Source organism: Scomber scombrus, chromosome 1, assembly GCF_963691925.1.
Source record: "Scomber scombrus chromosome 1, fScoSco1.1, whole genome shotgun sequence".
In the NCBI taxonomy this organism is placed as follows: domain Eukaryota; kingdom Metazoa; phylum Chordata; class Actinopteri; order Scombriformes; family Scombridae; genus Scomber; species Scomber scombrus.
The window spans coordinates 23,021,834-23,049,813 of NC_084970.1; the positions used below are offsets into that span (position 1 = coordinate 23,021,834).

At 37.5% G+C, this 27,980-nt stretch overlaps 1 protein-coding gene across 1 annotated transcript; it reads left to right on the forward strand.

The window, feature by feature from the left end:
* On the forward strand, positions 1-27,742 carry kif18a (kinesin family member 18A). Its single transcript, XM_062416225.1, has 17 exons — positions 1-316; positions 1,745-1,902; positions 2,853-2,957; positions 3,426-3,536; positions 3,755-3,952; positions 9,286-9,462; positions 9,591-9,665; positions 9,805-9,905; positions 14,277-14,439; positions 15,022-15,177; positions 16,080-16,201; positions 16,292-16,572; positions 18,562-18,618; positions 24,223-24,592; positions 26,818-26,910; positions 27,115-27,215; positions 27,490-27,742. Exons 1-17 carry the CDS (start codon positions 1-3, stop codon positions 27,624-27,626), a joined length of 2,721 nt encoding a protein of 906 aa, XP_062272209.1. The 3' UTR covers positions 27,627-27,742.
* The last annotated feature ends 238 nt before the right edge of the window (positions 27,743-27,980 follow it).

A 27,980-nucleotide genomic window follows, 5' to 3' on the forward strand; every position in this document is an offset into this window, starting at 1 on the left:
ATGGAAAGTGACGTGTGCAGCCACGTAAAGGTGGTTGTTCGAGTGAGGCCGCCCAATGAGAGAGAGAAGCGTGAAAACTGTCGCAATGTGGTCCAGGTTGTTGACAACCACATGCTCATATTTGACCCCAAGGAACAGGAAGTTGGATGTTTTGGGTCACAAAGAGTGCGAAAAAGGAACATTAACAAGAGGGCCAACAAAGACCTTAAGTTTGTTTTTGACCATGTCTTTGACGAGAACTCTACTCAAGCTGACATCTTTGAGAGTACCACTAAATTAGTGCTGGACGGTGTGATGAATGGATTTAACTGCACAGGTAACAAATTGATAAATACATTATCGATTTATCTATCAATTAGTCGTATTGTCTAAAGTATCTGAAATTAATGAAAAATGTCCATCAGAATTTTCCAGTGGCATCTTAAAATTACTCTTTGTTTCCAAACATCAGTCCAGTAGTCCATAGTATTCAATTTACAGTAATATAAAACAGAAGACAAGCAAATCATGAAATTTGAGAAGCTGGAAAGGTTTGGCATTTTTTCATGAAAACAATTACTAAAACAATAAATTGATTATCAATTTAGTTGCCTGTTGATTGACTAAACAATACAGCTCTAATCGTTAGCTGAATTGTATTTTATTTTTTCTCTAGTAATAAAGCTGCATTCATTATTATAAGTAAATCAATTTAAATATTTTCCACAGTTGAATGGTTCTGCATGAAGAAAATATAGCATGAATCTCACCTCACCGTAATACTTTGTACAGTGATGGCAGGCTGGCAATGAACATCAGACTTTAACAGGATTTTTGACAACCTCTCATCAACCATATGCTGATGTTAAATGCAGTTATGAGACACAGCTGTACTACTTTAGAGGCATGTTCTTTCCAGTGTATTTATTTGTTCTCAACATGGCTCACTGAGTCACACCGCCATATTATTAATTGAAACTGGTGGCTGCTGTTACTTTACTTTGTCTGCTCTAGGGTTCACTTGCTGGTCACTAGCTCACAGCGCTGTGCAGCTCCAGTGCTTTAAATCAGCACAATGGGGCACTTCTGATAGCTGGTGTACATGCTGCAAACAGGGCCAGAAACGGATTGGGCTTTAGAGAGCCATCACAAAAACATTAGAAAATGCTGATTTGGTAAGAAATCCTGATTCTGCTGTGCAGTATACTCAACACAGAATATTCACTTTTAGCTTGTGATTAGATTGTTCCACATGCCCAAAAACATTAGAATTTTCTGTGAGCTTGTCATTGAAAGGGTGTTAGGACAATATTGTTTGTGATCCAGGCTAATTAGAAAGTCTTAATTCTTATCAGCCTAGAGTCTAATGTAGTTAGACTCTCTTTAGACAAGTTCTTCACAACAAGCACAGCTTTTCTAAGCTTTGTTTAGCTGCAACAATTAGTTAACCAACAGAATATGAATCGCCAATAATTATAAAAATTGATCCATCGTTTTAAATCATTCTTAAAGAAACAATGTTAAAAAATATCTGGTTCCAGCTTGTTATGTATGAATAATTCCTGGTTTCTTAAGTCCTCTGGCTTTTGAAAACGCAGATTGTCAATTACTTGTGATCATTCAATAGATAATGAAAATAATTTGTTAGTTAAAGCTCTAGTTCCCATATTTCACTTTGCAAATGTCTGTATAGCCTTCGCTATTGTTGCAGTTAGCATTGTTATTTTATATGCATGTTTAATTTATAGTTGTTTCTTTTTTGTAGTGTTTGCTTATGGTGCAACTGGAGCAGGCAAGACCCATACCATGCTTGGCTCACAAAATGAACCTGGGGTCATGTACCGCACCATGAAAGACCTGTTCAAACGCATGGATGATGCCAAGGAGGAGAAGGAGTTTGCTGTTGCATTCTCATATCTCGAGGTGAATGTTTGAATCTTTACCGTTTTGTTTTACCAGCGATTCTGTGGCACTGACCAAATGGTTTTAGTTGCAATGATCATTTGGTAATTAAATCACACTGGATTTGTCCCAAGGTATTGCAGCTGTTTTCTGCATTAATGAGGTTAAAGGGAATATTTTTCCTCATCATGTTTTTCTATACCCTTTTCTAATAATAAGATTTTCAGAATTTAACGTCATATATTGTCTTGAAGTCTTGTTTTTAATTATAGTAACTACTTGCGACTTTTCTGGTAATATTTTGATTCATTCTGCTCAGGCCGCATGCTGTCACGATTGTCATGATTAAAGAAGTACACAAAACACTGCAGATGATGCTAAGCTAAAGACACTTAGTCAGAAGTCCTCTGTTATTTGTGATAGAAACTGGGTAATACAGCCAACATGAAGGAGAGGAGCGGACTCTTATTTTAGTTACTTCTTAGCTGGTGTTTACAGATTTAATGGGCTAAAGTGTATGAAAGATAGATCTACTGTAAAGTGTATGTGTATTAATGTGGAGAATGAACTAGTATATGAGTGAGAGAACGACCAGAATAGCCTCATTGTTTTACATGAGCAAATTGTTATTGAAATGTACATTTTAAATTTAAATGCTTTTTTAACACAGAGTTTTATTCAATGTAATGTAAAGTTCATTGCACTTGCTATTCATTTGAATACATTATAAGATTTTACAGAAGAGTATTACTGAGATACAAAATATCCAGAAAAATTACTAATATTATTAATATTGTTGATTTCAAACATATAGCTCAGCTCTAATGTGCATTTGTTTTGCTGTGGAAACAGTATTATATTTATCTGTCAAGATCTTGAAAAGCATTACGTTTGATTTCAAAAAGTGTGCAGCAACCTTGTTTTAATGTCTTTGGCTCTATTTACAGTTAACATTTGTTGTTTGTTCACAGGTTTACAATGAACAGATCAGAGACTTGTTAGCTAATGCGGGGCCTCTTGCAGTGAGAGAGGACAGTTCTAAAGGAGTGGTTGTTCAGGGCCTCACGCTGCATCAGGTTTGTAACAACATGTATCCCACGCACCACCCCACAGCATCTTGTCTTAAGAATATTGTTTGTAGAAGTTGGACAAGAATAAATGCCAAGAGATGCTATCCTCTGTGAGCCTTCATACCTAAAAATGCACCACTGTTATTAAAACATGATTGGAAAAGACGTGTTCAGTCAAACATTTTGTCTAGGGGTTTCCTCTCTCCAAATATAAGGATGGTTGTGATATCAGTTATATAGAACAAGTGTAGTCTTTGTTGGATAGATTGTTATATGTTTTCCTTAGTCATTGGGAAAATTGTCAAATCCCAATAATTGTAATTTTTGTACAAATTTTCTAACTGGGTTACATATACAGAGTTTTAGTGTTGAACCCCCTTATTGTTCTGTTTCTGTGGTGTTTAGAAATGGGGCTTTTTAATTGGTCACACGCTGTTAATTATGGTTTTTGTTGGGGGTTTTTTCCCTATACAGCCCAAATCTGCCGAGCACATTCTCGAGGCTTTGGATTCTGGCAATCGAAACAGGACGCAGCACCCCACTGATATGAATGCCACCTCCTCACGGTCCCACGCTGTGTTTCAGGTATTTCAGTTCAGCTTTATTCAAATCCAAAAGGACAGCATGATATCATTACTTAAAAAGAAGATAACATAACCGTACAATGATTAACTAATAAGATGGTTTATCAGAAGAAGTGTGAAATATCTTTCAAGTTCATGTTTAACAACAGATGAGTAATAATGCATCACAGTTTGCTTGCTGATTTTCTTAAATTGATAGTTTTGTATTCTTTTTTCTAGGTATATTTGAGACAACAGGACAGAACTGCAAGCCTCAATCCTAATGTCTGCGTCGCCAAAATGAGCCTAATTGATCTGGCAGGCTCAGAGAGAGCCAGCGCTACCAATGCCAAAGGGGCACGTTTACGGGAAGGTGCTAACATCAATCGCTCACTCCTTGCCTTAGGAAATGTTATCAATGCTCTCGCCGACCCTAAGGTGAGTTCAAATTACCCCACAGTGTAGGCAAAATCAAGTATCACAATACTTTTGACCAAATACCTTAACAAGACAATTTGTGCATTCACAAAATATTTGCACGAGATTTTTGATAAATCATCATTAGTAATGTGGATATAATGACTAATTGGATAAAGGTAAATAATAGAACAGTTTGGAAAATTACTTTATTATCACTTTAATGTAATGCAGCTTTTAAAACCTGGAAAAAACAACACTTATATCATATCATGATATTACAATAACCAAAATCGAAGACGATGTCTAGTCTCATATCACAATGTCGATAATAATAATATTGATATATTGCCCAAACCTACCCACAGTACATATACTTTTCATAGTAGATCACTTACAGAGTGTCTGCACAATAACGTCACAGTCCATTTGTCCTTGGATATTTTTAAAAAGGCAACAAATTAGATTTTTGAAATTTAAGGCAATTCTTTTCTTTTTTTACCATGTCTTTGGCGAGAATTTTAATTTTAAATTATGGAAGATCTTCAATTTTGTGATATTGTAGACCTATGAGAAATCATATCAACCCACAGGATTTAGCATGAGATATTTACATATAAAATAAGTTGTTCTTTGGCTTGACCAAGTCTTCTTTTTTTCCCTCATTTTATTGTATTGACTTTCTGGCCCGGTTCTCCACCTGCTCTCTTGATTTTCCCTGAAGGTAACAGGATTCAGGAAGTAAACAAGTCCTTTACCGATGGTGCTAAGGTAAAGACGGTCCCAGTGGTCCACAGGGCAGATGCAAAGTCTTGTTATTTCTGTTTGATGGATGGTTCTGTCCGTCCCTTTTTAAATGCTGGCCGCAACACATGTTGGCTGACAGGAGGAGAGCAGCGGCCTTTTAAATTGGTGACCACAGGTGTTTCCTACAAGTTTTATGAACCGTTAAAATCGAAAAAATGTTGGTACAGATGTTGATAATGTTAATAACAGAATATGTCTTTAATTAATGGTCAAAAAAGAGATAAAGAGGTGAAAGCTTGTATTCAGAGAAAACAAGCAAGCACCTGTAGTTACATGTGTACAGAGAGAGTGAACACTGTGAAGTGTCCTTTTTGTGTGATGATCAATTTAATACTTTGCTTTTATGCATCCTTATTTTTTCATATTGTAATGTGACCAGTGTTATGTTGGCAGTTTAAGAGCAGGTAGTCTGGGAGAGTCCATATTTGTGAGATCCAGTCAGACTTTTTTATTTGGATGTAATTATTTGTGACATCTGAGCCCTGATTACAGTTTCATTTCTGTTAAATGTATGCTTTAGATTAGTTAAGACAGTCAGTGATTCAGCAGAAGTCCCAGTATGTTTACAGAAAACACACTCAGGTGTTTGATAAATAAATAAATGTGTGGCTCAGTCTAAATATGAATCTAAAGGAGTATATAAATATTGTATAAAGTCCAACTAATTAATTAAAGACAAGTACTGTACATTTAGTCCCCCATCATTGGATCGACATTGGGAAGGTATCCTCTTAATGGTCAGTATGGAGGAATGATTACAACAAGCAACACAATTATTAATGTTCGTATTATCATGTCATTGGTTTTTTTCTTTTTTTTCTTTCTTTTTTTTTAAGACTTGAATTGTGAACGTATCCTTTTCAACATGTTGCTGATCATAATTTGACCCTTTTTAATATGTGATTTTGCACATGATAATTTCTCATATAAAAGATGGCATTCAGTAATGGCGGAGTCTCAAATAATAGCTGGGGGCGTGACCAGTACAAACAAATATGTCACCATTTTCGAGTAAAAGACATTGTGGAAAAAGAGAAACTGTAAAATGTGGTCTCCGTTTCAAATATTTAGGAGTGTTTCGCATTTTATATCTACTGAGAGCAATTTGTCAGATGTCTGAGTGACAGCTGAAACTGTTTATCGGGAATCTGTTCACAGAAGAGTTAACATTCAAACAGCGTTGTGTGCTTGCTGTTGTAACGCTTATAGTTTTGAATTTATATGTACACAAGACACCTCCTGGTTAGCAAAGACGGCAGCACACAGCATTGTCAGTAGGGATTAAACAAAGTGTTTGGTTGGTTTGGTAAGAAATCAATTCTGTTTTGGGATTGTCAAATCAAAATTAAAATGATAATTTACTTGTAAACCTTCACAAATAATGCAATTTAGTATTTTACAAATAGGGCAAAAATTAAACACGATTTTACAGTTAAAAACCAACACAAGCATATTACAGTGACATAAAAAATACTGTATATTAACAACTATCCACTCACATTACTTTACCACAAGTTTTAATGTGGCGTTACAATCTCATCTCAATATCAACAACTACATACAGAGAATGTTTATAGTGTTGTGCCGTCATTCTCATTATTGCAGTCACAACACATTTAAAAATTAATTACATAGAGATGTGTCCAGTGATATGCACTGATACAATCACATGTGCATTGAGTTTTACACCTCTGCTATCACGCAGTGTTGTTTTTTATTTTGTATCAGCAAAATATATCATCAGCTCATATGCAAATTTTGCATAATATTCTAAAGATTGTAATATGTGTATTTAAACTGAAGCACTTGCGTCCATATGAAACAGAGAGCTTGAGACATACACAGTCAGCTGAGTATTTGGGTATTATTTCATTCCAGTTGCATACATTAACCTGTCAAGCAGTCTTCTCATTTTACACACCAGTCTCAAGGGACAAGCAGGCCACATACATTTAGGAAGTGCTGCACAAATGTACCACTGCCACCGCGAAATGTGATCCTTCTTCAACAGGTTAACTTCATTCTTGGGTTAATACTGTGTTCTCTAATGGGCACTGGTGAGTTAGGACGATACCACGCCCATCTTTCTTGAGTGTTTTCCGTCATGGACTCAGTGGGATCTACTCAGCCTACAATGCCCACCACTAATCCCCACTCCTTCCCCACCCATCCCCATGGATATTGGTGCTCCAGTGTTAACTGTAGGCTGGAGAGGAATTCATGTTGAGGCCATTGTTTAGAGGAAAGAATGTCTCCACTTGTGTCGAGGCTGACATACTATTTGTTTGAGTGAGAAGAGTGTCTGCTTCTTCTGTTTGGGTAGTTCAGTGTGTCGTCTTCATGCTGTGCTGCACAGAGGTTTTTGTTGTACGTTGCTTGCCTTAGGCTATGTCCAAACTAATGCAGATACATTTGACAACACATCCTTTTATCTCTGTTTTGGCCTTCCATCCACTCAAGGTCAGTGTTTCCCACCCATGACAGCTATGCTTTCTGAAAGTGTTGTCCAGAGTGGATTCATTTCATAGTACCAGTTTTGCATTATGGTGTGGACAGAAAGCTGAGTTGTTGTTTTTTTTTTTATTATGTTGAGTTTTCAAGGTTTTCAACCTTCAGCTATAGTTGCGTTTGTGATACCAATTTTAACCAGCAAACCTTCTGTCACCTTGTCAACTTTCTGTCTATTACTGATTGCTTAAAGTGTATTTAAATAACAAAACCTACAATGTGCAAGCGTTAAATAGTGATTTGTTCAAGGATCTTTCTCCAGCCTTCATGCAGTTACCCTGATCAGCCCCTTTTGTCACTGTGGCACCATGACTTAGCGGTCATTGACTATGTAGCCTGCTTCACAGTAACATCCTTGAAATGACTGTCAAGGAGGAGCTTTAACCATGAAGCAGTGACAAGAAATGTTATGTTATTACACATGTGTTACATGTAACTGCAGCACTGAGTGAAGCAGATGAGATATCTGAGTTTGTTGCCAGAAATTGTTTGATAGACAAACAGTCTTTTTAACATTAATTTGCAGTAATGTATTATATAATGTGTCCTGACCCTTCTTATCTTCTGATAAAGGCAGTTTTGTTTGCAAGCTGAAAGATGTGGAACAAAAGTGGTTTAAAGGATTTGGCGCCTTTTTTTTCTTTTTTTGCGCGTGTGCAGTGGCGTCTGCTGTACAAGGAACCTCATTCCTGACGGTTGCTATCTTATTTCTAAACAATTTACAGTAACCACCATTTTTATGTCCCCTAGTGCATTAGTGTGGTTCATTGATGTGTTTTTAATAGTTTTTGGACAACATCAGACTTCTACAGAATGGAGGAATACAATATATCAAGCTTTGGATACACACACAATACTTGTAAGTCGGATGAGTTCATTGTTGGTTTCGCTCTGCACATTAGATTTGTTGACAGTAAGAAAAACCATCAGCCAAATACTTAAAACCATGTATTTCTGTTGTTTTGGCAGCATGAATGACCTGGTTTAAGAAACAGGTCTGAAATCATTGGGGTGGATGGAAGCTTGTTTGATACGTAAAGGGCGTCCACATGAACGTAGAAAAAGCCCTATTCCTGCTGAACCCAACACCTTTTTTTAATATAATTGTTTCACACCTACCATTCACACTACCATACGTCCCTCCATTTACCTGTAACTTGTAGGGTTACCTACTACAATCTATGATAAAATCCTCAAGATTGCCCAAATGTATGGAGTCAAAACAAACATCTGAGTTTGGTGAAATATGGTTGTTTATTTTAAAATTCTGACTTTGCTGAAATAATAACTTCAAATTCCTGTTCATATTAAAAAGGAAATTGACCATATTGGCACAGTTACTCCGTAACTCCCTGCAAGGACCTGACATGACCTATAACTATAAGGTCTGTGAATCCAGATGTAGACTTAGGGTTTTTTCCAGGGAGAAGTGCAGGCACAGCTGCAAACCCCAAAAGAGATCATTTTACACTCCCTTGTTAATTTCATTTTAATGTGACTTTCTGCAATCCCAATGCCCATGAGATTGTGACTCACCTAAGCAGCTGTAGTTTATCTAATGACATTATTACAGACTGAGCTGTGTTCACAGACCAGCTGCAGAGAAGCTTCAGCCCACTGCTGTAGATGGCTGTTCCCTGTTTTGTGGATCTTGCTAACTTTAAAATGAGCTTTCCATGCTGAGTTTTGTTCTTCGTCACATTTATTGGTCCCCACCAGATAGTGTAATCTGACTAAACTCACTCATGGACCTTGTCCAGATGGAGAATGCATATAAGGCGTACTTCACATTTGTCCTCCTCTACATACCACGACAATAATACACCATTTCTCTGCTTTATTTTCAGAGTGTTTTCAGTTCTCTTCTCTGTCATTTTTCATAGATTCAGTGTTTGTTCCTTTCAAACATTTCTTTGATTTATTTTCTAAGTAAACAATGTGGCATCCCAAAGTTTTATCATCTTTTCTGAGTTGCTTTTAGTGAATACCAACTTGGTCTTACATCTTGTGCTAATGTTAACTTTTCTCATTTGTTTCAGAGTAAGAAAGCTCATATACCATACAGAGACAGCAAGCTGACGCGGATACTTAAAGACTCCTTGGGAGGCAACTGCAGGACGGTTATGATTGCCAATGTTAGCCCCTCATCCAATTCATATGACGACACCCACAACACACTGAAGTACGCCAACAGGGCCAAGGAGATTAAGTCCTCGGTTAGTATTTTATTTATTATGTTGATTTCACTGAAGGTAAGTTGTAATATTTAACTGTTGTGATACTTGGATTACAAATGTATGATTTTTTTTTTTTTTTTTTAATCTTTTTTGTCTTCTCTACACAGCTGAAGAGTAATGTTTTAAGCCTGGACAGTCACATTGGCCAGTATGCAGTGATATGTGAGAAGCAAAGACAAGAGGTAATTTGACACAACTGACACTACAGCACTGACTTTGAAAAAAAATCCACACAATTTCCGCAATATCTCATTTCAAAAGTTCTTACTATCAGTAGCTCATGTCTGATTATGATTTCAATGTCCTGTCACATTTTTAAAGATTGTACAGTTGAAGCGGAAACTAAAAGAATACGAGGAGAAAAACACGGTGCCTGGTACCACTAACACAGTCTCTTCCCAGAAACAAGCAGAGCTCAAAAGGTAAGCATTTACATGACTGTGATTCAGGGTGTAAGCTGAGACATATCAGTAGTTTTCTTTATGTGCCTTTTTAATGATGATTTATATACATGCACTGATAGCCAATGCATAGCAGCGATATATTTAAGGGAACTGTGGGTTTACCAGTGGTTACTGTGGCTTTAGAGCCAGTGAGTGGACCTGACAGTTTTAGATTTAATTAAGCATTTTGGTCCCGGTTATCAAATTAGGAGTGAAGGTCTAATAGGCTACTTTTTATTGTATTTAATTTATTTATGGTATTTATGGTACAGTAAATGTCATAGAGTATAAATTTGCCTGCTATAAATCTTGATTGTGCCAGCTCAGCACTTAGTGTCAAGTCAAGTCAGAATTGATTTGCATAGCACATTTAAAACAACCACAGTTGACCAATATGCTGAACAGGCTTAAAATACCTAAGTCTTAATAAATGATAAGTGCCTGTAGGTAGCATATTAGCAAACAATTGTTTATTTAAACACATCGCCATCACACCAATCTGCAAACTATAAGGATTTGGCTTGCTATATATTAGCTATTAGGCTACTCTTACATTTCTGCTCACCGCCATTCTGTGCTTGGAGGGTATCATACAGTTGGCTCACACGAGTGGAAGCAAACAGCTTTATACAAGTGTTCGTTAAAAGCTCTCATTACTTAACAGGCTAAAACAGTGGACTTTAAGCTGTTGAAAGTCGAATACAGTGAGGGCCTGAGGTGTTGATTCTCAGTGTAATCGTTACAATTAGCATCACTTTGAGATTTGATTTAATGTCATGAAAAATGTTGCTTAATGAAGCTTCAAACCAGGCATGAACATTGGTGTTGGTTCAATTCTGTTTGCCATGTAAAGTATCTTTTTATATAGTGTGTGTTTTTTTATAGTGAAGCCAATCCAATTTAGAGAAGAAACCCTTGATTGCCTGTTTAACAGGTTTCCTTTAGCAATTATCTACAATGTATTAAATTGTGTTGTATTGTGACCTATCATCCAACCATCGATCCATTTTCTGGCATTTATCTGGGTCCAGGTCATTGTTGTGGCACACAAAGCAAATTAGCCTAGAAGCTCTTTTCGCTGCCTGTTTTCTCCATCTCTTCCGGGAGGATCCCAAGTAATTTATAGCAATAGTTCCTTTCGAAGCAAAGGATCAGTGGTACTACTGTGATCTTCTTGCAGATGTTTTTGGACCTTCACCTTGTCTATAAAAGACCCGGATACCTTGTGAAGGAAATTCAGTAATTTTGGCAGTTTGTAGTTTGTAGTAGTAGTTTCATACTGCTCCATAGGACTGTTGCAGTAAATACATTTTCCCTGCAGTGATTCAGGGTGGCTCAATAGTGCAGTATGCAGTCTATACTGTGTGTGTGTGTGTGTGTGTGTGTGTGTGTGTGTGTGTGTGTGTGTGTGTGTGTGTGTGTGTGTGTGTGTGTGTGTGTGTGTGTGTGTGTGTGTGTGTGTGTGTGTGTGAAAATCAAGATATGCTAGTCTGCTTATGTGTCAGCTGAATGGAGCAGACCTGACAAACACGGAAAACATTTTTAATCGTGTTGTGACAGAAAATAACGTTGGCCTACAGCCAAGTCCCCTTTAACCTGGGATTTATGAATGGAGTCTGGCTGGATGCGCCCTTAGATTGTATGATTGGTGGAAAACTACTTTGCTTCACATATTAAATGGCAGCCTGCTCTACCGCACGTGACTCAGGAGAGTTTATATCATCAGCACTGACGCCCAGTCAGTATTACCGATCCAGTGCATGCTGGACTTCAGTTTGATGAAACCAGTAGAGCTACTCTACATCTTTGGCAAAAGAGAGGCAATCCTGAGGTTGAATGGTGCAGTAGTGTAGAGATTTGTAATCACTGTAGAGAGATCAGTGACAGTCAGAAATGTATTTTGCTAAAATAGAAGCACAACGATTTTTAAACCTGAAAGCAGCTCTAGACGCTTTGTTGGTAACTGTTGGTTATTGCTTACTTGTTTTTGCTGCCATCAGAACACACTCGCACGACACAGTGCATTAGTAGTATTTTTGACAGCTGACCTACCCGTCGTGATACTGTAAACAAAATGTCAGATTTGACTATCCAATACCAGTGCTACTGAATTGCTGATGAAATGCTCAGTCAATCCCAAAGCCTGTGTAGATTAGCTTGCAGTACACATTGTTTTTCTGTTTGTTTTTTACTTTTTAAACAACTTGTTTGTGTTACTGCCATCCCATGAAATGCTATCCCATGAAACAGGCGCCTGGGCCTCCTGGAAAGCAGTTACTTCCTGGAAAAAGTCCAATCAAAAAACACAATTTGTTTTTCCACAATGCTGCCGTTCTCTATGATTCACAGCCCATTAGTTTACACTCATGATAGACATACAGCTGTCTGATGTCCTGCTGTAACATTATCTGTCAATGAAATGCATCACATGAATAAGATGTGATCCCTAATATGATTTTTTTTAAATATGTATTTTGTGTGATTGTTATAGATTCAAGACCAAGTAGGAATGTGAACACAACAATGTTTTAATACCTGAAGACTTTTTTAAATTGTTTTTTAACATTCACTCGTGACCTGTACTGTATTCAATCGACCTGCATATTAAGAGCTCATCTGTAATTAATTGAATAAAAGTGGTAAAGAAATATTTTTTCTAGGTTTAAATTAGAATAATAATAATAATAATAATAAAGAATAATAACTAATACTTCTTTTTTAGATCTTGGATTAAAAAACATGCTGCAGGATTGAAAACCACTGGCCTTGACCTTGGCAGTTTTATGTTTGAAAAAAATAATTGCATCTTGGTTTTTCAAGCCTCTCCATTGTCATTTTCTATCTGCCACAAATAAACAGTTACCCTTTTCTGTAAAAGTATACTAGTTTTGGATAGACTGCTAAAATCAACATTAGTTTCACTATTTTATTTTAAATGTGGAGCTTTAGTTTTGACAGGGACCACTGTGTAGTGCCTTTATTTGAACTGAAATGAGATATACACATTTATTTCTTCAACATAAATCACATCAACCAAATCCCTTCCAGTCGTCTTTAAGGCATACAGTGGCATCTGTCGGGGTATTTGGGTTGGGGACGGGGGACACGGAAAAGCTGAATGAGTCTCACTCCCACACATTTCATTCACTGGCATCAGAATTCACAACTCGCACAGTGAGAGGCTCTGAATAGAGGCTGCACGCTTCTCACACTATTAAAAATTCAGCAGTCTAGCAAGGCCACGACGTCTCCTACGTCACTGGAGTTACATTGAAGAGTGCAGTCACATTTCAGCGACAGCTCTCCAGTCTTATTTACCTGCGTGCGTCTCCTGTCTCTCCTCCTGCTTTAACTCAACTAGACAGTCACTTGCATCCAATCTCGAGATCAGTTTAGCTCTATTCTGAGAATACATATACATCATATAGCTAAGAATACATTTCTGGCTCAGTCTAAAAAAGAACCAGCATCTTGTGGAGCCCTTAGGCCATCTCAAACACATGATTTTTTAATCAGCTCAAGCCTTAAAATATCATCAAGTAATTGTACTAAACAACAACATCAGTCTGGCAAATACTTGATCTGATGACTGATCAGACTACTTTTAAATGATCATTATGAGTCGCTATGGCTATATTAAAACTGGCTTAAATGTGTTGATAAAATATCTCGTGGCCTCTTTATGACACGTTAAATGCTTGATTTAGTGGTTTGTAGCAGCTCTCGGCACAGCAATATATTAAATCCAGTCCTTACATGTGGCATGGCAAGCAGCTTCTAATCACATCCGGCTAGAATCCCCGTGGTGATGGTGATGTTTTACTGGATTGCATTATACTAAGAGGTGCTTCTAATATTCTGTCCCCTTCATGTATGTAAATCAAGGTGGGCAAAACATTACAAAAAGCCTTTCAACATAATGCAGTCCAAAACAACAACAACAAACAGTGACTACAGTCCCATAAATTACAAAAGTTTAAAGAAAACCTTTCTGACAGTATGAGCAAAACAAAGCATTACAAGCTTCACAAAGATGGGATTGCATTCAACTTTACAGGTGTACCTATTTAAGACCCAATACATCATACATAATATATTCATGTGTAGTTGTAGCGTGACCCTTTTGCTTATGTTTGAATCAGATTGTTTGTTTGATTGCAAAATAAAAAAGTTGTGACTACAATGGCCTGCTCTGTGATATTATCAAATCAAACCAAAGCCATTTTTAGAATATTAATATAACTTTAAATGTTTCATATTAATTGACATTTGTAATTTCAAATTTCCTAGTGCAGCCCTTTTAAGTCAGTTTGTAATTTTTGAACATCACTCATTCCCCTTTCTCTCTAGGGTGTCGGAAGACCTGCAGCAAATCTTCTCTAGCCGGGCCCAAATCAGGAAAGAACAGCTGGATCTGGAGAGAAAACTGAAGGAGAATGAGCTGCGCCAGCGCTACAGTGAGGAGGACAACCTGCAGGTCCAATATTTCTGTGCCAAGGAAAAGACTGAGAAGGTAGGTGATGCTTACGCTGCTATCCACACATTCCATCATCCCCGCAGAAAAACAGCTGCCGAGTCATCATTTTACTTTTCTGTTCTCTATAGTTGTCTGAGCCTCTCATTTACGCCACTACAGGACAGGGTCATTGCTCCCCAGTTCCTGGCTTTTCTCAGAAATTTGAGTCCAAGCGTTTGTCCCACCCGTAAATGCCATTCGATGTATAAAATGTGAATTCTCACTTTTTCAACCACACTTTGCAGCATGCTCCGCTTTCATCCAAACTAATGCAAATTAAACCATGGGAACATATCTTCTGAGTGCAGTATTATTAAGTCTGCCTGACACAAACACATTTAAAACTTTCATTTATGTTTTGATTTTAAAATAAATTGTTTCAGATTTACCTCTCCATCAAAGAATTATTAACAAATGATTTTAATTAATGTAAATTGCCTGGTTGCCATATTGCTGCTTGGAGCTGTAATTATTTCTGTTTTGACCACATACAGAGTTAATAGTATGTCATACTAATATTCTGAAAAACAATGGAAGGTTCATAATCACACTCCAGTTGCCTTTTTGTTGTTCCAATAGGCCACTGGTAAGCATGAACGGAAAATTGCAAGCTTACGCACTCAGCAGCAGCACATTTGCAAACGTTTGAAGGAGGCAGAAACACGTTTCCTGGACAATGATGGCTGGCTTCATCGCGTCGAGAATGAGATGAAGTTGTTGAAGTCGGACGATAAGGTTAGAAGAACTTACTGACCCTATCACATTTACTGGTGCTAAAAAATAATCCTAATAGCCCTAAATTTGCTCCATGGTTTGTTATAACCATTAATTTGAATGTTAATTGTAACAACAGCAAGTAGAAGTTATGTCAAAGTGATTAATTACTGATTAAACTTAATCGAAAATGTGTAACCACAGTGCCTGTTGCAGTATTTGCAGGTCAATAGAAGCATTCAGTAAGTAAAACTACATACTTCATTTCATGACTTGACAACATGATGAAATAGTTTGACTTAATGTTAGCAAAAGAATGAGCATGATTAGATATAAGAAAAAATTTACAATGTGGGTTACATCCTTGAAAACTCATTGCTTGGTGTTTTTTGTTTGTTTATTTTGGAAGGTAGGCTGTGTCTCTCCTGGTGTCGTGACTGTCTTTGTTTTCTTCCCATCTGTTCTCCCAGTAATTAGAACCGTGCTCATTTTATTTCTCCAGCTCACTCGTGGATCACTGAAGAGAATAAATCAATACCCTTTACTCATCCCTCACACAGCAGCCAGTTACCTAAAACCATGGCCATGTTATTTTTTTCTTCTTTATCCTTTCTTCCAGGAACTGACCCAGAACTATGACGCACCCACCGGTCAAATGTTCTCTCTGCTGTTGTTTCGTAGTTTCTTTACGTCAGAGGTCTTTTTTTCTCTCTCTCTCCCCTCCTTTACCCAGAGCAGACAGCTTTGCAAGTGAAACATGGGTGAAAACAGAACTTTGCATCCCTCTAGTAGCCTGACCCCCTACCACCTTTTGTTTCTTTTTATTTCTGCAAACCAGAGTGCTAATTCAATATGCTGTTATGTTAGATCGGCTGTTGCATCATCATTTCTACTCCCTGACCTCTCTTCTCCCCCTTTTTCAGGTGTTAGAGAAGGACTTGCATTGCCACAGACTGGAGCTGCAGGTAAATGATCTCAAACAACACATCAAGCAGATGGTCGAGCTCACTGCGCTGCAGGATCAGCAGAATAAGCGCATGCAAAAGTACGTCAACAATACTTGGAATGAATCCCCAGTGAATTAAGTAAATTATTACTGTTATATCACACACTTTATTCTTCCACTGCATTTCAGAATGATGAACATCTTGTTGCCAGCTTTTAGTCGGCACTACTCTACGATGCACGGGGCTGGGCTGATCACAGCAGCAGACGAGTCAGAGAACCAAGAACTAGAGCATGTTGTGTTGCGAGAGAGAGGCGTGGTTTGGGCAGACCAGGAAGGGGCGGAGCAGAATCTGAAAGGTGAAGAGGAAACGCAGGAGGCAAACGAGGCGGGAAGCGTTGGGCTCTGCAGCGAGCTGGCACCTGTCCTGTCTTTCTCACATCTGCACTATCACCAGAGTAGCCCCTGCAGTAAGTCATCACACACTTCCACCTTATCCTTTTTTAACCTCACATTTAAACGTTAAATATTGGTGTATTTTTGGAATATTTGGTAGGGGAAATGATGAGTATTTGCATTATCAGTTCATCTGTTGAATATTTTTTAGATGATTAGTTATTTGTTTATTTTATAAAATGACATAAAATAGTTAAACAGTCTAAAACTTAAAAGATCAATTCTTGATATAGAACAGGAAATATTGCACATTTGAGAAGTTAGAACAAACTAATATCTTCATTTTTATTTTCGCAATAAATGAATTATCAATTATTTAAATTCTCAGTCAAGTGACTGATTTATTGATTAATTGACCAATTGTTTCAGCACTTAAAATGGTGGCAAATGGATAATTTATTGAATGAATGAAGACATTTCTATGAAAAAAATGTCCCTTTAATGTTAAAAAGCTACTGAGATTTCACCATCCAGCTCCTAAATAAATGAGTTAATGAAAATAAAACAATATCTCACTCACATACATCCACCATCTTTGTGTTGGTGTCAAGAAATATAGGGAAGGCGTCACTTTATGGCGAGGAAAGTCGCCCCAATGATTACATATAAATGATTTGCCCCCCTCAATTAACTCTATCAAGGGCATGTGACAATTTCACCCCTCCCCCTCCCTGAATATGTGAAAGGATGTGAGGCTTCACAGTGAATGAATCTATGTCAAACCAGTAAGGGAGAAAACGTCACGTGGCCATTCGTTTCTCTGACTTTAAGGATCGTTGATGTTTTTTAAATAATGTACCAAGTTGTTTGTTTTTTTAAATATGTTTACTTGAAGTTGAGTTCAGCCATCAGGCGTCATACGCTACAGCTCGACAAACATCACTGATCGAACAGTAATACAGCAGATGTTAATTTCAGATTGTTTTGACGTTACTGGGCAACCCAGTAAGGTACATGAGGCCTCAGTAAATTAATTTTGGTGTGTGTGTTTAGTAAGAGGGTGATAGCCCAAAGTTATCTTTATACAATAGATGGTTTATTCTCTCTGGGACAAGTCCATTGATTTGACTTCTTGGTGGTTTTTTGTTTGTTTTTTAAATACATTTTATAAAAAGCAATTAGATGCACATTTATGCAGCATGCACGGTAACCACTCGGCTACCAAAGTGCTCCAAACCCATCTTTTTTAATAGATGATCACCTCTGTTGTGTTAACACTTCCCACTAAATGTTTTGCCAAAAGTCAAAATGAAAAGTTCACCTTTTAAAGACGACATTTGAAAGTAGAAAAAGTTTGAATGTGTGTGTAGTTTTGATTTCAATTAGGTTTGTTTTTTTTTTTCATTTGATGGTTCTGTAATGTGGCAGGCCTAACATTTAAGATTAAAGCTGATTATACAGATGTGAGATCAGTTTGACAATAATTATTGTACGTTAGTTGGGTATTGTGTAAGGTATCTCAGTGAGGCCCAGTGTATTTGGCTTTCGTCCAGGTCCAGTGTGTATTGTGGGACCCGTGAGATAACACAGTTCATTTTTAACTGTCATCCCTGCATGACCTAGCAGCGCCATGCCCTCATGACATATAAGCCATGACAGACAGTGGAGCATGAACCAAAGCTGGCCAACAACACTCAATTACTATGATGGTGTCTGTCATTTGTCAGAAACTAAACTCTGCACCTGTCTCTCTGTTCCACCCCTTGTTTGTTTTTACTGTGGTTGTAGGAAATTTCTATTTAATTTCATCTCAGTAATACGTCACATTTTATGGTCACTGAATGCAAATATTAGCACCTTCAGTGCCATAGTTTCAAGTTTAAAGGATATATGATGTTTGTTTAAAACATAAAATTCTACACAGCAACCGCAACACAGTTTGCTGGCTGAATGTTTCTAAGAGGTTACAGTAGATTTTTAAGCTGCCTGATTTATATTTGTGGTGATGTTGATGGTTTTCTTGTTGATTCTCTTCATGGTTTTTTTTTTTTTTTTTTACTTAGGTGCAGAGGGGCGCACAAAAAGAAAAACACTATGCCATGCTGCTCCGTCACCAAAAGGTACATCTTTCTCTCACTGTCTTTGCAAAAACATGCTCTATTCATTAATCTCAACCCCTGCATACCTGTTAAAATCCACCCATCAGTCATACACTCATTTGCTCTCTCCGTGTCACCTTTCAGTCAATCAATCACACTTACTACTAATACACCTTGAGAGATGATGCTACCCTTTATTTGAGGCACAACACAAAGATTGTAAAATTATGTTTTTAATGTGTTGCTGATATTGCCTTTTTTTTAATTGGTGAACATGTTTTAGCTGTTTAGCTCAGGACCTGTTCAGAGTATTAAAATAAACAATAAAAATCGGACATGTAATATAATTTGATTTATAGTTCTGCTGCAGACATTCTGTCCTGGCCCAAAGTTGAATAGTGAAATGATGTGAACACTCGCAACCGGTTTTATAGAGGGGAAAGTATACATGCACAACCTTTGGGGATTAGTAACACAAAAACTTTTGTGAAATATTGCAGTTCAAATTGGCTGTAATGATATTTATTGCAGGTGGTCTACATTTCAATGAAACATATTGTGGGAAATTTAACTTTTAAAGGAAATACTCCTGCCAGATGACCAGAGTTCCTTGAATGGGAATGAAATATGAAAGCACCAGGGGCTATGTCACTACTGCTATTAAATTTCCCTCCAACTTATTATAAAAAGTGAACTCTGATACAGTTTTCAAAGTTTTTCTGGTAAAACAAAAGCCCTCTTTCTCTAAGGTCTGTCCGCCTGACACCTCTTCATGCCTTATGAGCCAGTCAATCCAGTTATACTGTATTGTTGCTTTTTTCTGTCCTTTAGTCAGTTATTGTTATTCTTTCGAATAAATTATGTTATACTTTCACAGTTAATCTCTGGTCTTCTCTCCATAAGTGTGTACACCTGCACAGGTTCTTATTTTACTAATATAGTTACCTTTGATTAACAAACAGTAACACATACTTAAATGGCCGTTGTCCAGTTTGCAGTTTGTGTCAAATGCAGCACTTGACACACTCACTGTAAACTGAGTTGGGATTTAGTGTGTGAAAAACACATATAAATTGTTTATTATCACTGTCTGCTCGTAGAATAGTGCTTTATAATGACTTTCCCTGCTATGAACAACAAAATACACTAGTATAAAAATGATATAGTGGTCTGTACCTTTCCTTAATCAGCTCCAGATGTGTAAAATAAGTATTAAAATTTATCTTCAGTAATACAGGGCAAAGCAAAATGTGCTGTAAGATTTATGTTAACATTATGTCAAATAATATCTACATAAACTGCAGATGTTGTGTGTAGATAGTCACAGCCTGTCTTGCAGCAGCACCTTAATAATTAAGAAATAATTAACTGTCCAAGCATGCATGCCATTTTAACACAAAATACAAGGCTACACACGCCTTTTAATGGAGACTTAAAAGAGCGTAATAGAAAATTTCTGCATAATATAATCAGTGTGATTTATTCAGCCTTTAAATAAGTGTTTTTGCATCCGTCCTGTTTCCATTATTGGGAGCATGTAGCCACTGTTTCATCTCTCTAATAAAATCATAAGTCTGTGCATCCTCAATTATGCATTCACTGACTCACACTTGCATCCTTCAAAACCACCCTGTCCATCTTAATTTCACTCCAGAGCAACCACCCTTACATACATGTGGTACACACACACTTATATACGCACACAGTAGGTGTAGCCTTGCAAATGACGTGCAGCCTTATCAGCTCTGCTAAATGACTACTCTATTACTGACAAATTCCAAATGATGAAGTGATGATGGAATACCACAAATGTTTTAATGACTGGGTTTAATTTAGCATTCAAACAAACTGCTGTGATCTTATTCTGACTCTGCTCGTCAGTCCCTTACTGCTTCCTCAGCTCTTAATGGTAGTCACTGCAGCATGTTATGAGAAATAGCTCCACCCTGCAGTTTGCTAAGCCAATCAAATGTGATCGGTTTTAGAGAGGGTTGGGGTTTTTGAAAGAGCATTAACTCTTTGTGGACTGGTTATTAATAGCAAATCGCACACAGGTTATTACTTTGAAGAAACATTTAAGTGTTCCACAGTTCAGTGATGATAACAACATGCCCACAAATGTATTCATTGATATCTGCATGATTTTTCATTCAGTTAACTCTCACTGCCCCCTCAATGCTGTTCTTTTTTTCCCCCATTCTGTCAGCTAGCCTCCCCTTCTCTCTATTTTTTCCTCTGTGTATTTTTTGCTTTGCCTTTTGCTTCAAATGTCTGTTCGTCTGCCTTTTTTCCCCCATTCTACCTTTTCTTTCCCTCCTACCTTCCAATGTTTTTCTCTGTCTGTCTAGCATCTAACCCTCCCAATCCCTCTTGAGCTTCATTCATGAAAATGCAGATCCACAGCAGGGCAGGAAAAAACGTCAACAGACGTAAACTCCCCTGCTCCACCAACCAGAAAAGGCGCACTATAAAAAACAGGCAGCAGCAACCAGGCGACCCTAATTCAGTGCAGCCTCCACCAGAAATAGCAACTCATGCATGTATTAATCCCCTACAAGCCAAAAATATGTGATTGAAGGAACTCTGCTGCCATTTATTGCTAGGAACAACTCCTCTGCCACAGAAAAGGGCTATTTATCACTGTCTCCTCACTCGGTGTGCTGTCTGAAGTCTGACTCACATTTGCTAAATATTGCATTTTGATATTTAGGGTAATGTATAAGTTAGTCATTCACCTTTGCATTGAGTGTTTTCACTTCCTTTATGTGCTGGCATTTTGCCTTTTTAGCCCCTCCATCCCCCCACCACACCTCTGCAGGAAATGCCATGAGTGTAATGGTATTCTGTAATGTGATGCAGACACAGTGATTCAACCCCAGTCTGCTTAGGAATCTGGACAAGTTTGTTGTTGTCGTTTTCAAATATAGCAGGACGATGAGGCACAAAATCACATGATACATTTTGCTGTGTTGATCAGTATCAATATAGAATTGTATTAGGATACATCTTAATAATGCTGCTTTAGTGTGTAAGAGGTCCAGAAGGTTCATTATCATTTTGGCTAAACATAATGTATTCTTATTAAAACAGAACTCTACAATGAATATTTAACTGTGCAATCATGGCTTTCTATAACAGGTGCCTTAAAAAGTAGAACAAAAATGTGCGATAATTACTGCAAATGAATACAAGCTCAGCCAATCCCTGCACCGTTTGGGAGGCAGTGGAATTTGAACATTTACTATCCGCTAGCATTAGCTTTCAGTCAATACTCAACCGCTATGTAGCTACTATTAATGAGGCTGGAAAATAACATCCAGAGTCTGTTAACGCTATGATTTATTGACAGACTGATCATAATGTCGGTTTTTTGATCATCAAAAATATGCAATTCTTGCTAACAAAAAAAAAAACTAAAAACACTGTCTAGTAATAATTTTATAGTTTGGCTAACTTTAACCCTTTATTATTTTATTGAGCACAGAGAGGTTACATTGGCAGGACATTATACTGTTATTTAAAAGGGATCATTCTTCACATTGGCGCACCCTACACCTCAAACCCTGGGCAGGGCTTCAAAACCATCAATGTATTAAAGATCCAGTATGTAAGATTTGGTGGCATCTAGCTGTACAGACTTGGTTTAAATGGAATATAATATTCATAAGTATGTTTTAATTGGTGTATTATCCCCTGAAAATGACAATCATTATTGTATCATTCGTTATCTTAGAATGAACCCTTTATATCTACATAGGGAGCGGGCTCTCTTCCATAGAGGCCGCTATGTTGCACTGTCATGTTTTTTTACAGTAGTCCAGAGTCTACAAACAAAACACTGGCTGTAGAGAGGGTCTTCTTCGAGTTTCACGTCCTCCATGGGTGCTCCTACACACCAGTGGCTATTTGTTGTATTGCAGTGAAAATATCCCCTATCATCCGTGGATTTCTTCATATAATACATCCATGTTCAGAACGTACCACAAAACTAATCAGTGAAAGCTTTTGCAGTGTTTTTCCTGCTGACCTCCAGTTCATGGGTTTATTGCAAAATAATCAAAATAATGCAGTAAAAACACAAATTTTTTTTCCTGCTGTTTGACCTGCTCGTTTATTCAAAACAGCTCAACAAAAAGGGAGAATCAGTGCAAAGGATCCTATTTTAGCTTTTTTTAAATTCAGAGTTAACACAATTACAATGGCCAGAAGTAAAGTCATGAGAGATATGTGTTGTGTTAAACCATGGTTAAGGCTGTTGGCTATCTCAGAACTGCCAGTGAATATAAGTGCATTAGCAGTGATTGATTTGACATGATTTATACTGTATGTCCCCTGGCGCTCAGTGGGATGATACGTTTTCAGGTTATGAGAGCAACAAACTATCCTATGATATATTAACCAATGGATTTTTATATTTCTCAATTTTGAACAAGCACTAGGTACCTAAATTTAATTATTCCTTTGAAAAGCTGAGTTCACAGTCATGTGTTTGAGGCCATGTTTTACTCTGGGAATTAAAAAAAAGTTCCAAGGATTTTAGAAGGTAAAATCCTCTCGTTCTGGTCTATTTATAAAATAATGTGCTTTTTAGGGGAATAACACATCACTGCTCCATTTTGAAATTGTAAAGTTTATGTTGATATGTGCAAGGACATAATATTTAATTGCCTTGTGCCTTGCATAATATTTCTTAACACTGCTGATCACACTTTTGTGTAACTTAAGACAACGATCCATCTCAGCTGACGTTTTTTAAATTGTTTAGCCTATAGCTGCCACTTCAGCACTTATTACTGATTACAGATTGAGTCTTATATGCTTTCACTTTCAAGGCTGTTAGATGTTACCAATGCACTGATAAGAGCATCCCAAAGATGGCATGTTACAGATGCTGGCAACCGCAAAGAGGGCTTGAAATCATGCAACATTATTGCCTGTTAATTCATTCTTCTGACAACAATATATGTAGCTCAAAGTAGCTTTCATATCAATTGAAGTTTCTATAGTTTCAGTTCAGGTGGTATAACCTTTCCATGAGTGGGCCTTCTCTCTTTTTGCAAATCTCATGTTGGATGCCAACAAAATATTCTATGTGGAGATAACTGAGTATCCCTGAAAGGAAACAAACAATGGGAAAGATAATGTTAATTGTATTTGCACATATTTTAATCACAAAAAAATGGCACCATTGTTATCGTACCACATCCTATGCCATGTGAGCAACAGACCAGAAAGTGCACAACACACACAACATTTGAACCAATAAATACAGGATACACAAATTGACTTGTACACAGGTTGGACATCACTGTGCTTTGAAATATTTTATGACAAAACTAGAAGACTTAACATTTTCTGGGCATTCCCCTTTGACTTGCAAGTACAATTCCCATTTTCCCATCTGTTATATTCAAATATTGTGTTTTAGATAATGATCATTTAGTTTTGTATGAAACTAATTGTGACTAATCTACTGTGTCTAATGAGCTCAGTACTGTGTCCTTTGGTTTAAACTCCCTTTGTGACTGCTCTGTGTTCGTTGTTCAAAGGTCATTCATTGTTGCGTATAACTGCCACTGCATTGATTGATTTCTATTAACTGTTGATCACTGATTGGGTCCATAGGTAAAGGAAATCAGGCAGATGTGAAACAGGGAGCCTTTCCCAAAATGCCCACCAGGAGAAATCTGTCTGCATCGATGCCACCACAAAGCCCCAAGACCCTCTCCCAGGCCCAAGCCTTTGAGGAAGGCATGTACCCACTCCAGTGCACACCAGAACCTGCTCAGACCATGCCTCAGAGCTTCTCCACCACCATGGATCCAAATATGACCTTTGAAGTTCTGGACAGTGATGATGAAACTGCAACTAATTCAACTGTCATAATAAGCCATGGTGGTCCCTGTCAAGCATCAAGGTCCATGGACTTCTCAGTTCCCAGCCAATCACTCAGTGCTCCCAAAACCAGTGTGGGGAAACAGAATCCTACCAAAAGGTGAGAAAATATGCAGTTCTTGACTCCACTTTTAACTTTAGCATTTTAGATTTCTTTACATTTATCTGTCCGATTCTCTGTGATTTTAGTGTATTTACTGGGCAGTTTAGAGCAATGTTGTTAAATGTTGCTCCTCTGGTCTTTGTCATCACCAACAAGACTAGGAATGCTGAGTTCAGTAGGACTGCAGATAAAGCCTGTGGGAAACATTGTGAAAAAAAACTTGACTCTCTGTTCATGGACTGAACATTCTTTCTTCTTTTATACGTAGTTTTCAGAAGATATTTGTCTCCTCTGAAGGTCAGTAAAATGTAGTCAGAGTGGTCTATAATGAAGATTACAGTTTTCTAGCTGCTACATGTGCAGGATGCTGCTGCTCTTCGCTCTCTAACGTTAACTACTGCTAATATAACACACATTGATTTTCTCTGTTTTTCATGTGTTTGTTATCCTGTTCTCTGGGAGGTTCCCATAGTCACGTGGACGTTTTAGCCATTGGGTATTGATTTTACCAAATATTCTAAATTCATTGATAAGCTAGCAATTGGCCTGTTAGCGTATAGGCTAGTAGCTAGTAAATCATTTGTTCATCAGTGAGCGCTTGTCAAGAGAACTGAATGAGAACGTACTCTAAGTTAAGATGGTACATGTGCATGCCACAAAGTGCAGCATACATGTCTACAAAAATCACTTCATTTGTCACTAATCAAGCTTTTCAATTTTGCAGTTGACAGAGAGACGTGTACTTAACTACATAAATTGATCCACCATTCCTTATTTTTGTCAGAAATAGCAAAAACACTTAACGAAAGCTCAAGTTGGATTTAGACATTTAGAGGCCTGGATAGTAGTTATTCTGTAAAACCATAAAATATGAAAATGATAAGTAGTTTGCCTCTATCCAGTACACAGAAATCTCACAGAATTGTATTCAGTAAAATGTGCGTTTCCATAATATTTTAAAAAAATTCTATTTCAGAAAACAAGAACAAACTTGGTTCAGGAGGCTCTAACACAGGCGTCTCTGGAATCAGTTCTATATAATGTTTAGAAGGTGATCCTTAAACTCATCCCTGTGGCTGCCGACTAAAAGTCTGTAGAGTTCTGTAAAAGACACAGACCTGGTGGTAACTAAACCATTCAACAGGGGTAAATCCCTGAACACTTATTGAAGACAAAACAGAGACTACAGTGCAAATATTATAAGTCAAATCGGCATCAGGTTTCCAGACTGGAACATCGGGTCAAGAGACTTCAGTCATCTGAGCTGAGCAGTGGTGGCGTACCAGTGTCTTCAACTAAGAGCAGCAAACAAAACAAAAACATTTTGAGCTATAGCAGCAGCGAGGGTTTACATTAGTGAATGATGCTTCAACCAGAGAAACCCTTACATAAGAATTTGTATATTATTTACTTTGCTGGATAAATTTGTTAAAACTGAAAATCTTTTCAAAAAAATTTAAAAAATCACATTCCCTCTATCACCAAAATGACAAACTGCTTCAGATATCATTTGTGTTACACACAAACAAACTGTATCATGAAGGATTGATTTTCCTCAAATATTAAAGATCAGGGCTAATCCAGAATTTATGAGCACATTTAGCACCTGGTAACTAAGTTGTCCTGTTACAGCCCGGTCATATCTCAAAGGAGTGCATTTAGATAGCAGGAGAAAGCATTACCTCTATAAATATTTCTCGTGACAAGAGCAAGAGCTTTCCAAAAGGTGTTAACAGTTTAAATGATGACACAAATTTAGAGGAAGAGGCTCGACCACTTCAAGAAGGTTTATGTTTTAGTTTTACTGGGGGGGGAAAAGTGCTTTAGGAACTGTGAGTTTGACGAGGGGCAGTTTTTTGGACAAATTCATATGAAGTTTAGCTGGCAGAAAAATTAGAGAAAGATGATCGGCAATGGCACGAGGATCTGGAGCTACAATTCAATCATAGTGTTTAAAGACTATTTATGCAGCTAAATGGCAAACCTCCTCTTGCTTTGGCAGGAATTAGAAAAATCTGAAACTTGCGGATAGCTCATGTGAAGATGCTAAAAGGGGGACGTCATCTTGTCACTGTGCAGCGTCATACAAACAAGAAACCAATCCAAAATACTGATTTACACATTTTATACCTAGAGGTGTCAGAGATGTTGATTCTCCCCAATGTGGAGTCTCTTAGTCCAAACAGCAGAGATGTTATGCTAACGTGATCCTCTCCCTGCAGGCAACCGATCCCGTCTTTACAAGAAATGAGACGAGCCAACCCGACCTACATGGATATGACGTCTGCTGCACAAGGAAAGCGTAAATTCAACCAGTAAGCGCTTCATTTTCTCTTATAAGCATGTATATTATGTTGTTTTATACAGGCAGTGGATAACATACTTGAATTGTGAGTTACTTGGGAACCAACAAACTAAAGTTATCACCAAAATAACTATACTAAACAGGGATTCAGTCGTACTTAAAGAACACTTGGTTATGTGTTGGCTTTTTCTATTTTCCCTTTCATTCACTGTAGAAGCATCAAAGAAGAGTTAACACAAGGCCTCTCTGCACCGAAGCGTATAAAGAAAGACCCCTCTGTGGCCCGGAGACCACTCAGGGTGCATCGTTTTGGTGGTGAGTATCAACATTAAAAAAAAAAAAATGTAAACACAGTTCAAAAAGACATTCACTAAAAATAGAAAAAATACACAGTCATAGAAATGTACACAGCAGAATGTCATAGCCAAGAGTACATGATTACACTAGATATTTAGCAAATAAATACACATTTTTGGCTTTGGCTTTTCCACATTATATAGGTGGAGTGTTTGTATCCAAAGTGTTTTCACATCAGGAGGCAGGTGTAACTTTTAATACTATTTCTTGGGGTTTTTTTGTCTGCCGTCAGGTTCAGAGGAGAACAAGCCTAAGAGAGTTGTGAGGAGCATTTCTGAAGGAAATCTGAGCCTCCTTCAGCCTCAGAAATCCAAGTCCATTTTTTATAAAACTTCCCAACAGTTAAAGCGAGTCGCCAAGAGGATGTGAAGCAACGACTTCTTAAAATCAGCCTTTATGGACATTTTCACTTTCCAAACTTTTCGGTCTGTATTCATTGTTTTTTAAACATTTTCTCTCAAGACCTGAAAGAAAAAAACATTATTGTGTATATTCCTCAAACGCAAATGTACTTTGCATCATTTTGCCCTGAATGGGTTTACTTGACTGTATATAAAAACTGTATAGTTATATAGTTCTTGGTCATTTTTATTTGATTTTAATAGTTTGAAGACCAATATTCATCCTACTACATCCTACAAGCTTACTCATAGATTGTAAGATTAAATCACTCATGTACACCCTAACTGCAAAAAATAAAGAGTTTTATCTACTGTTTTTCCA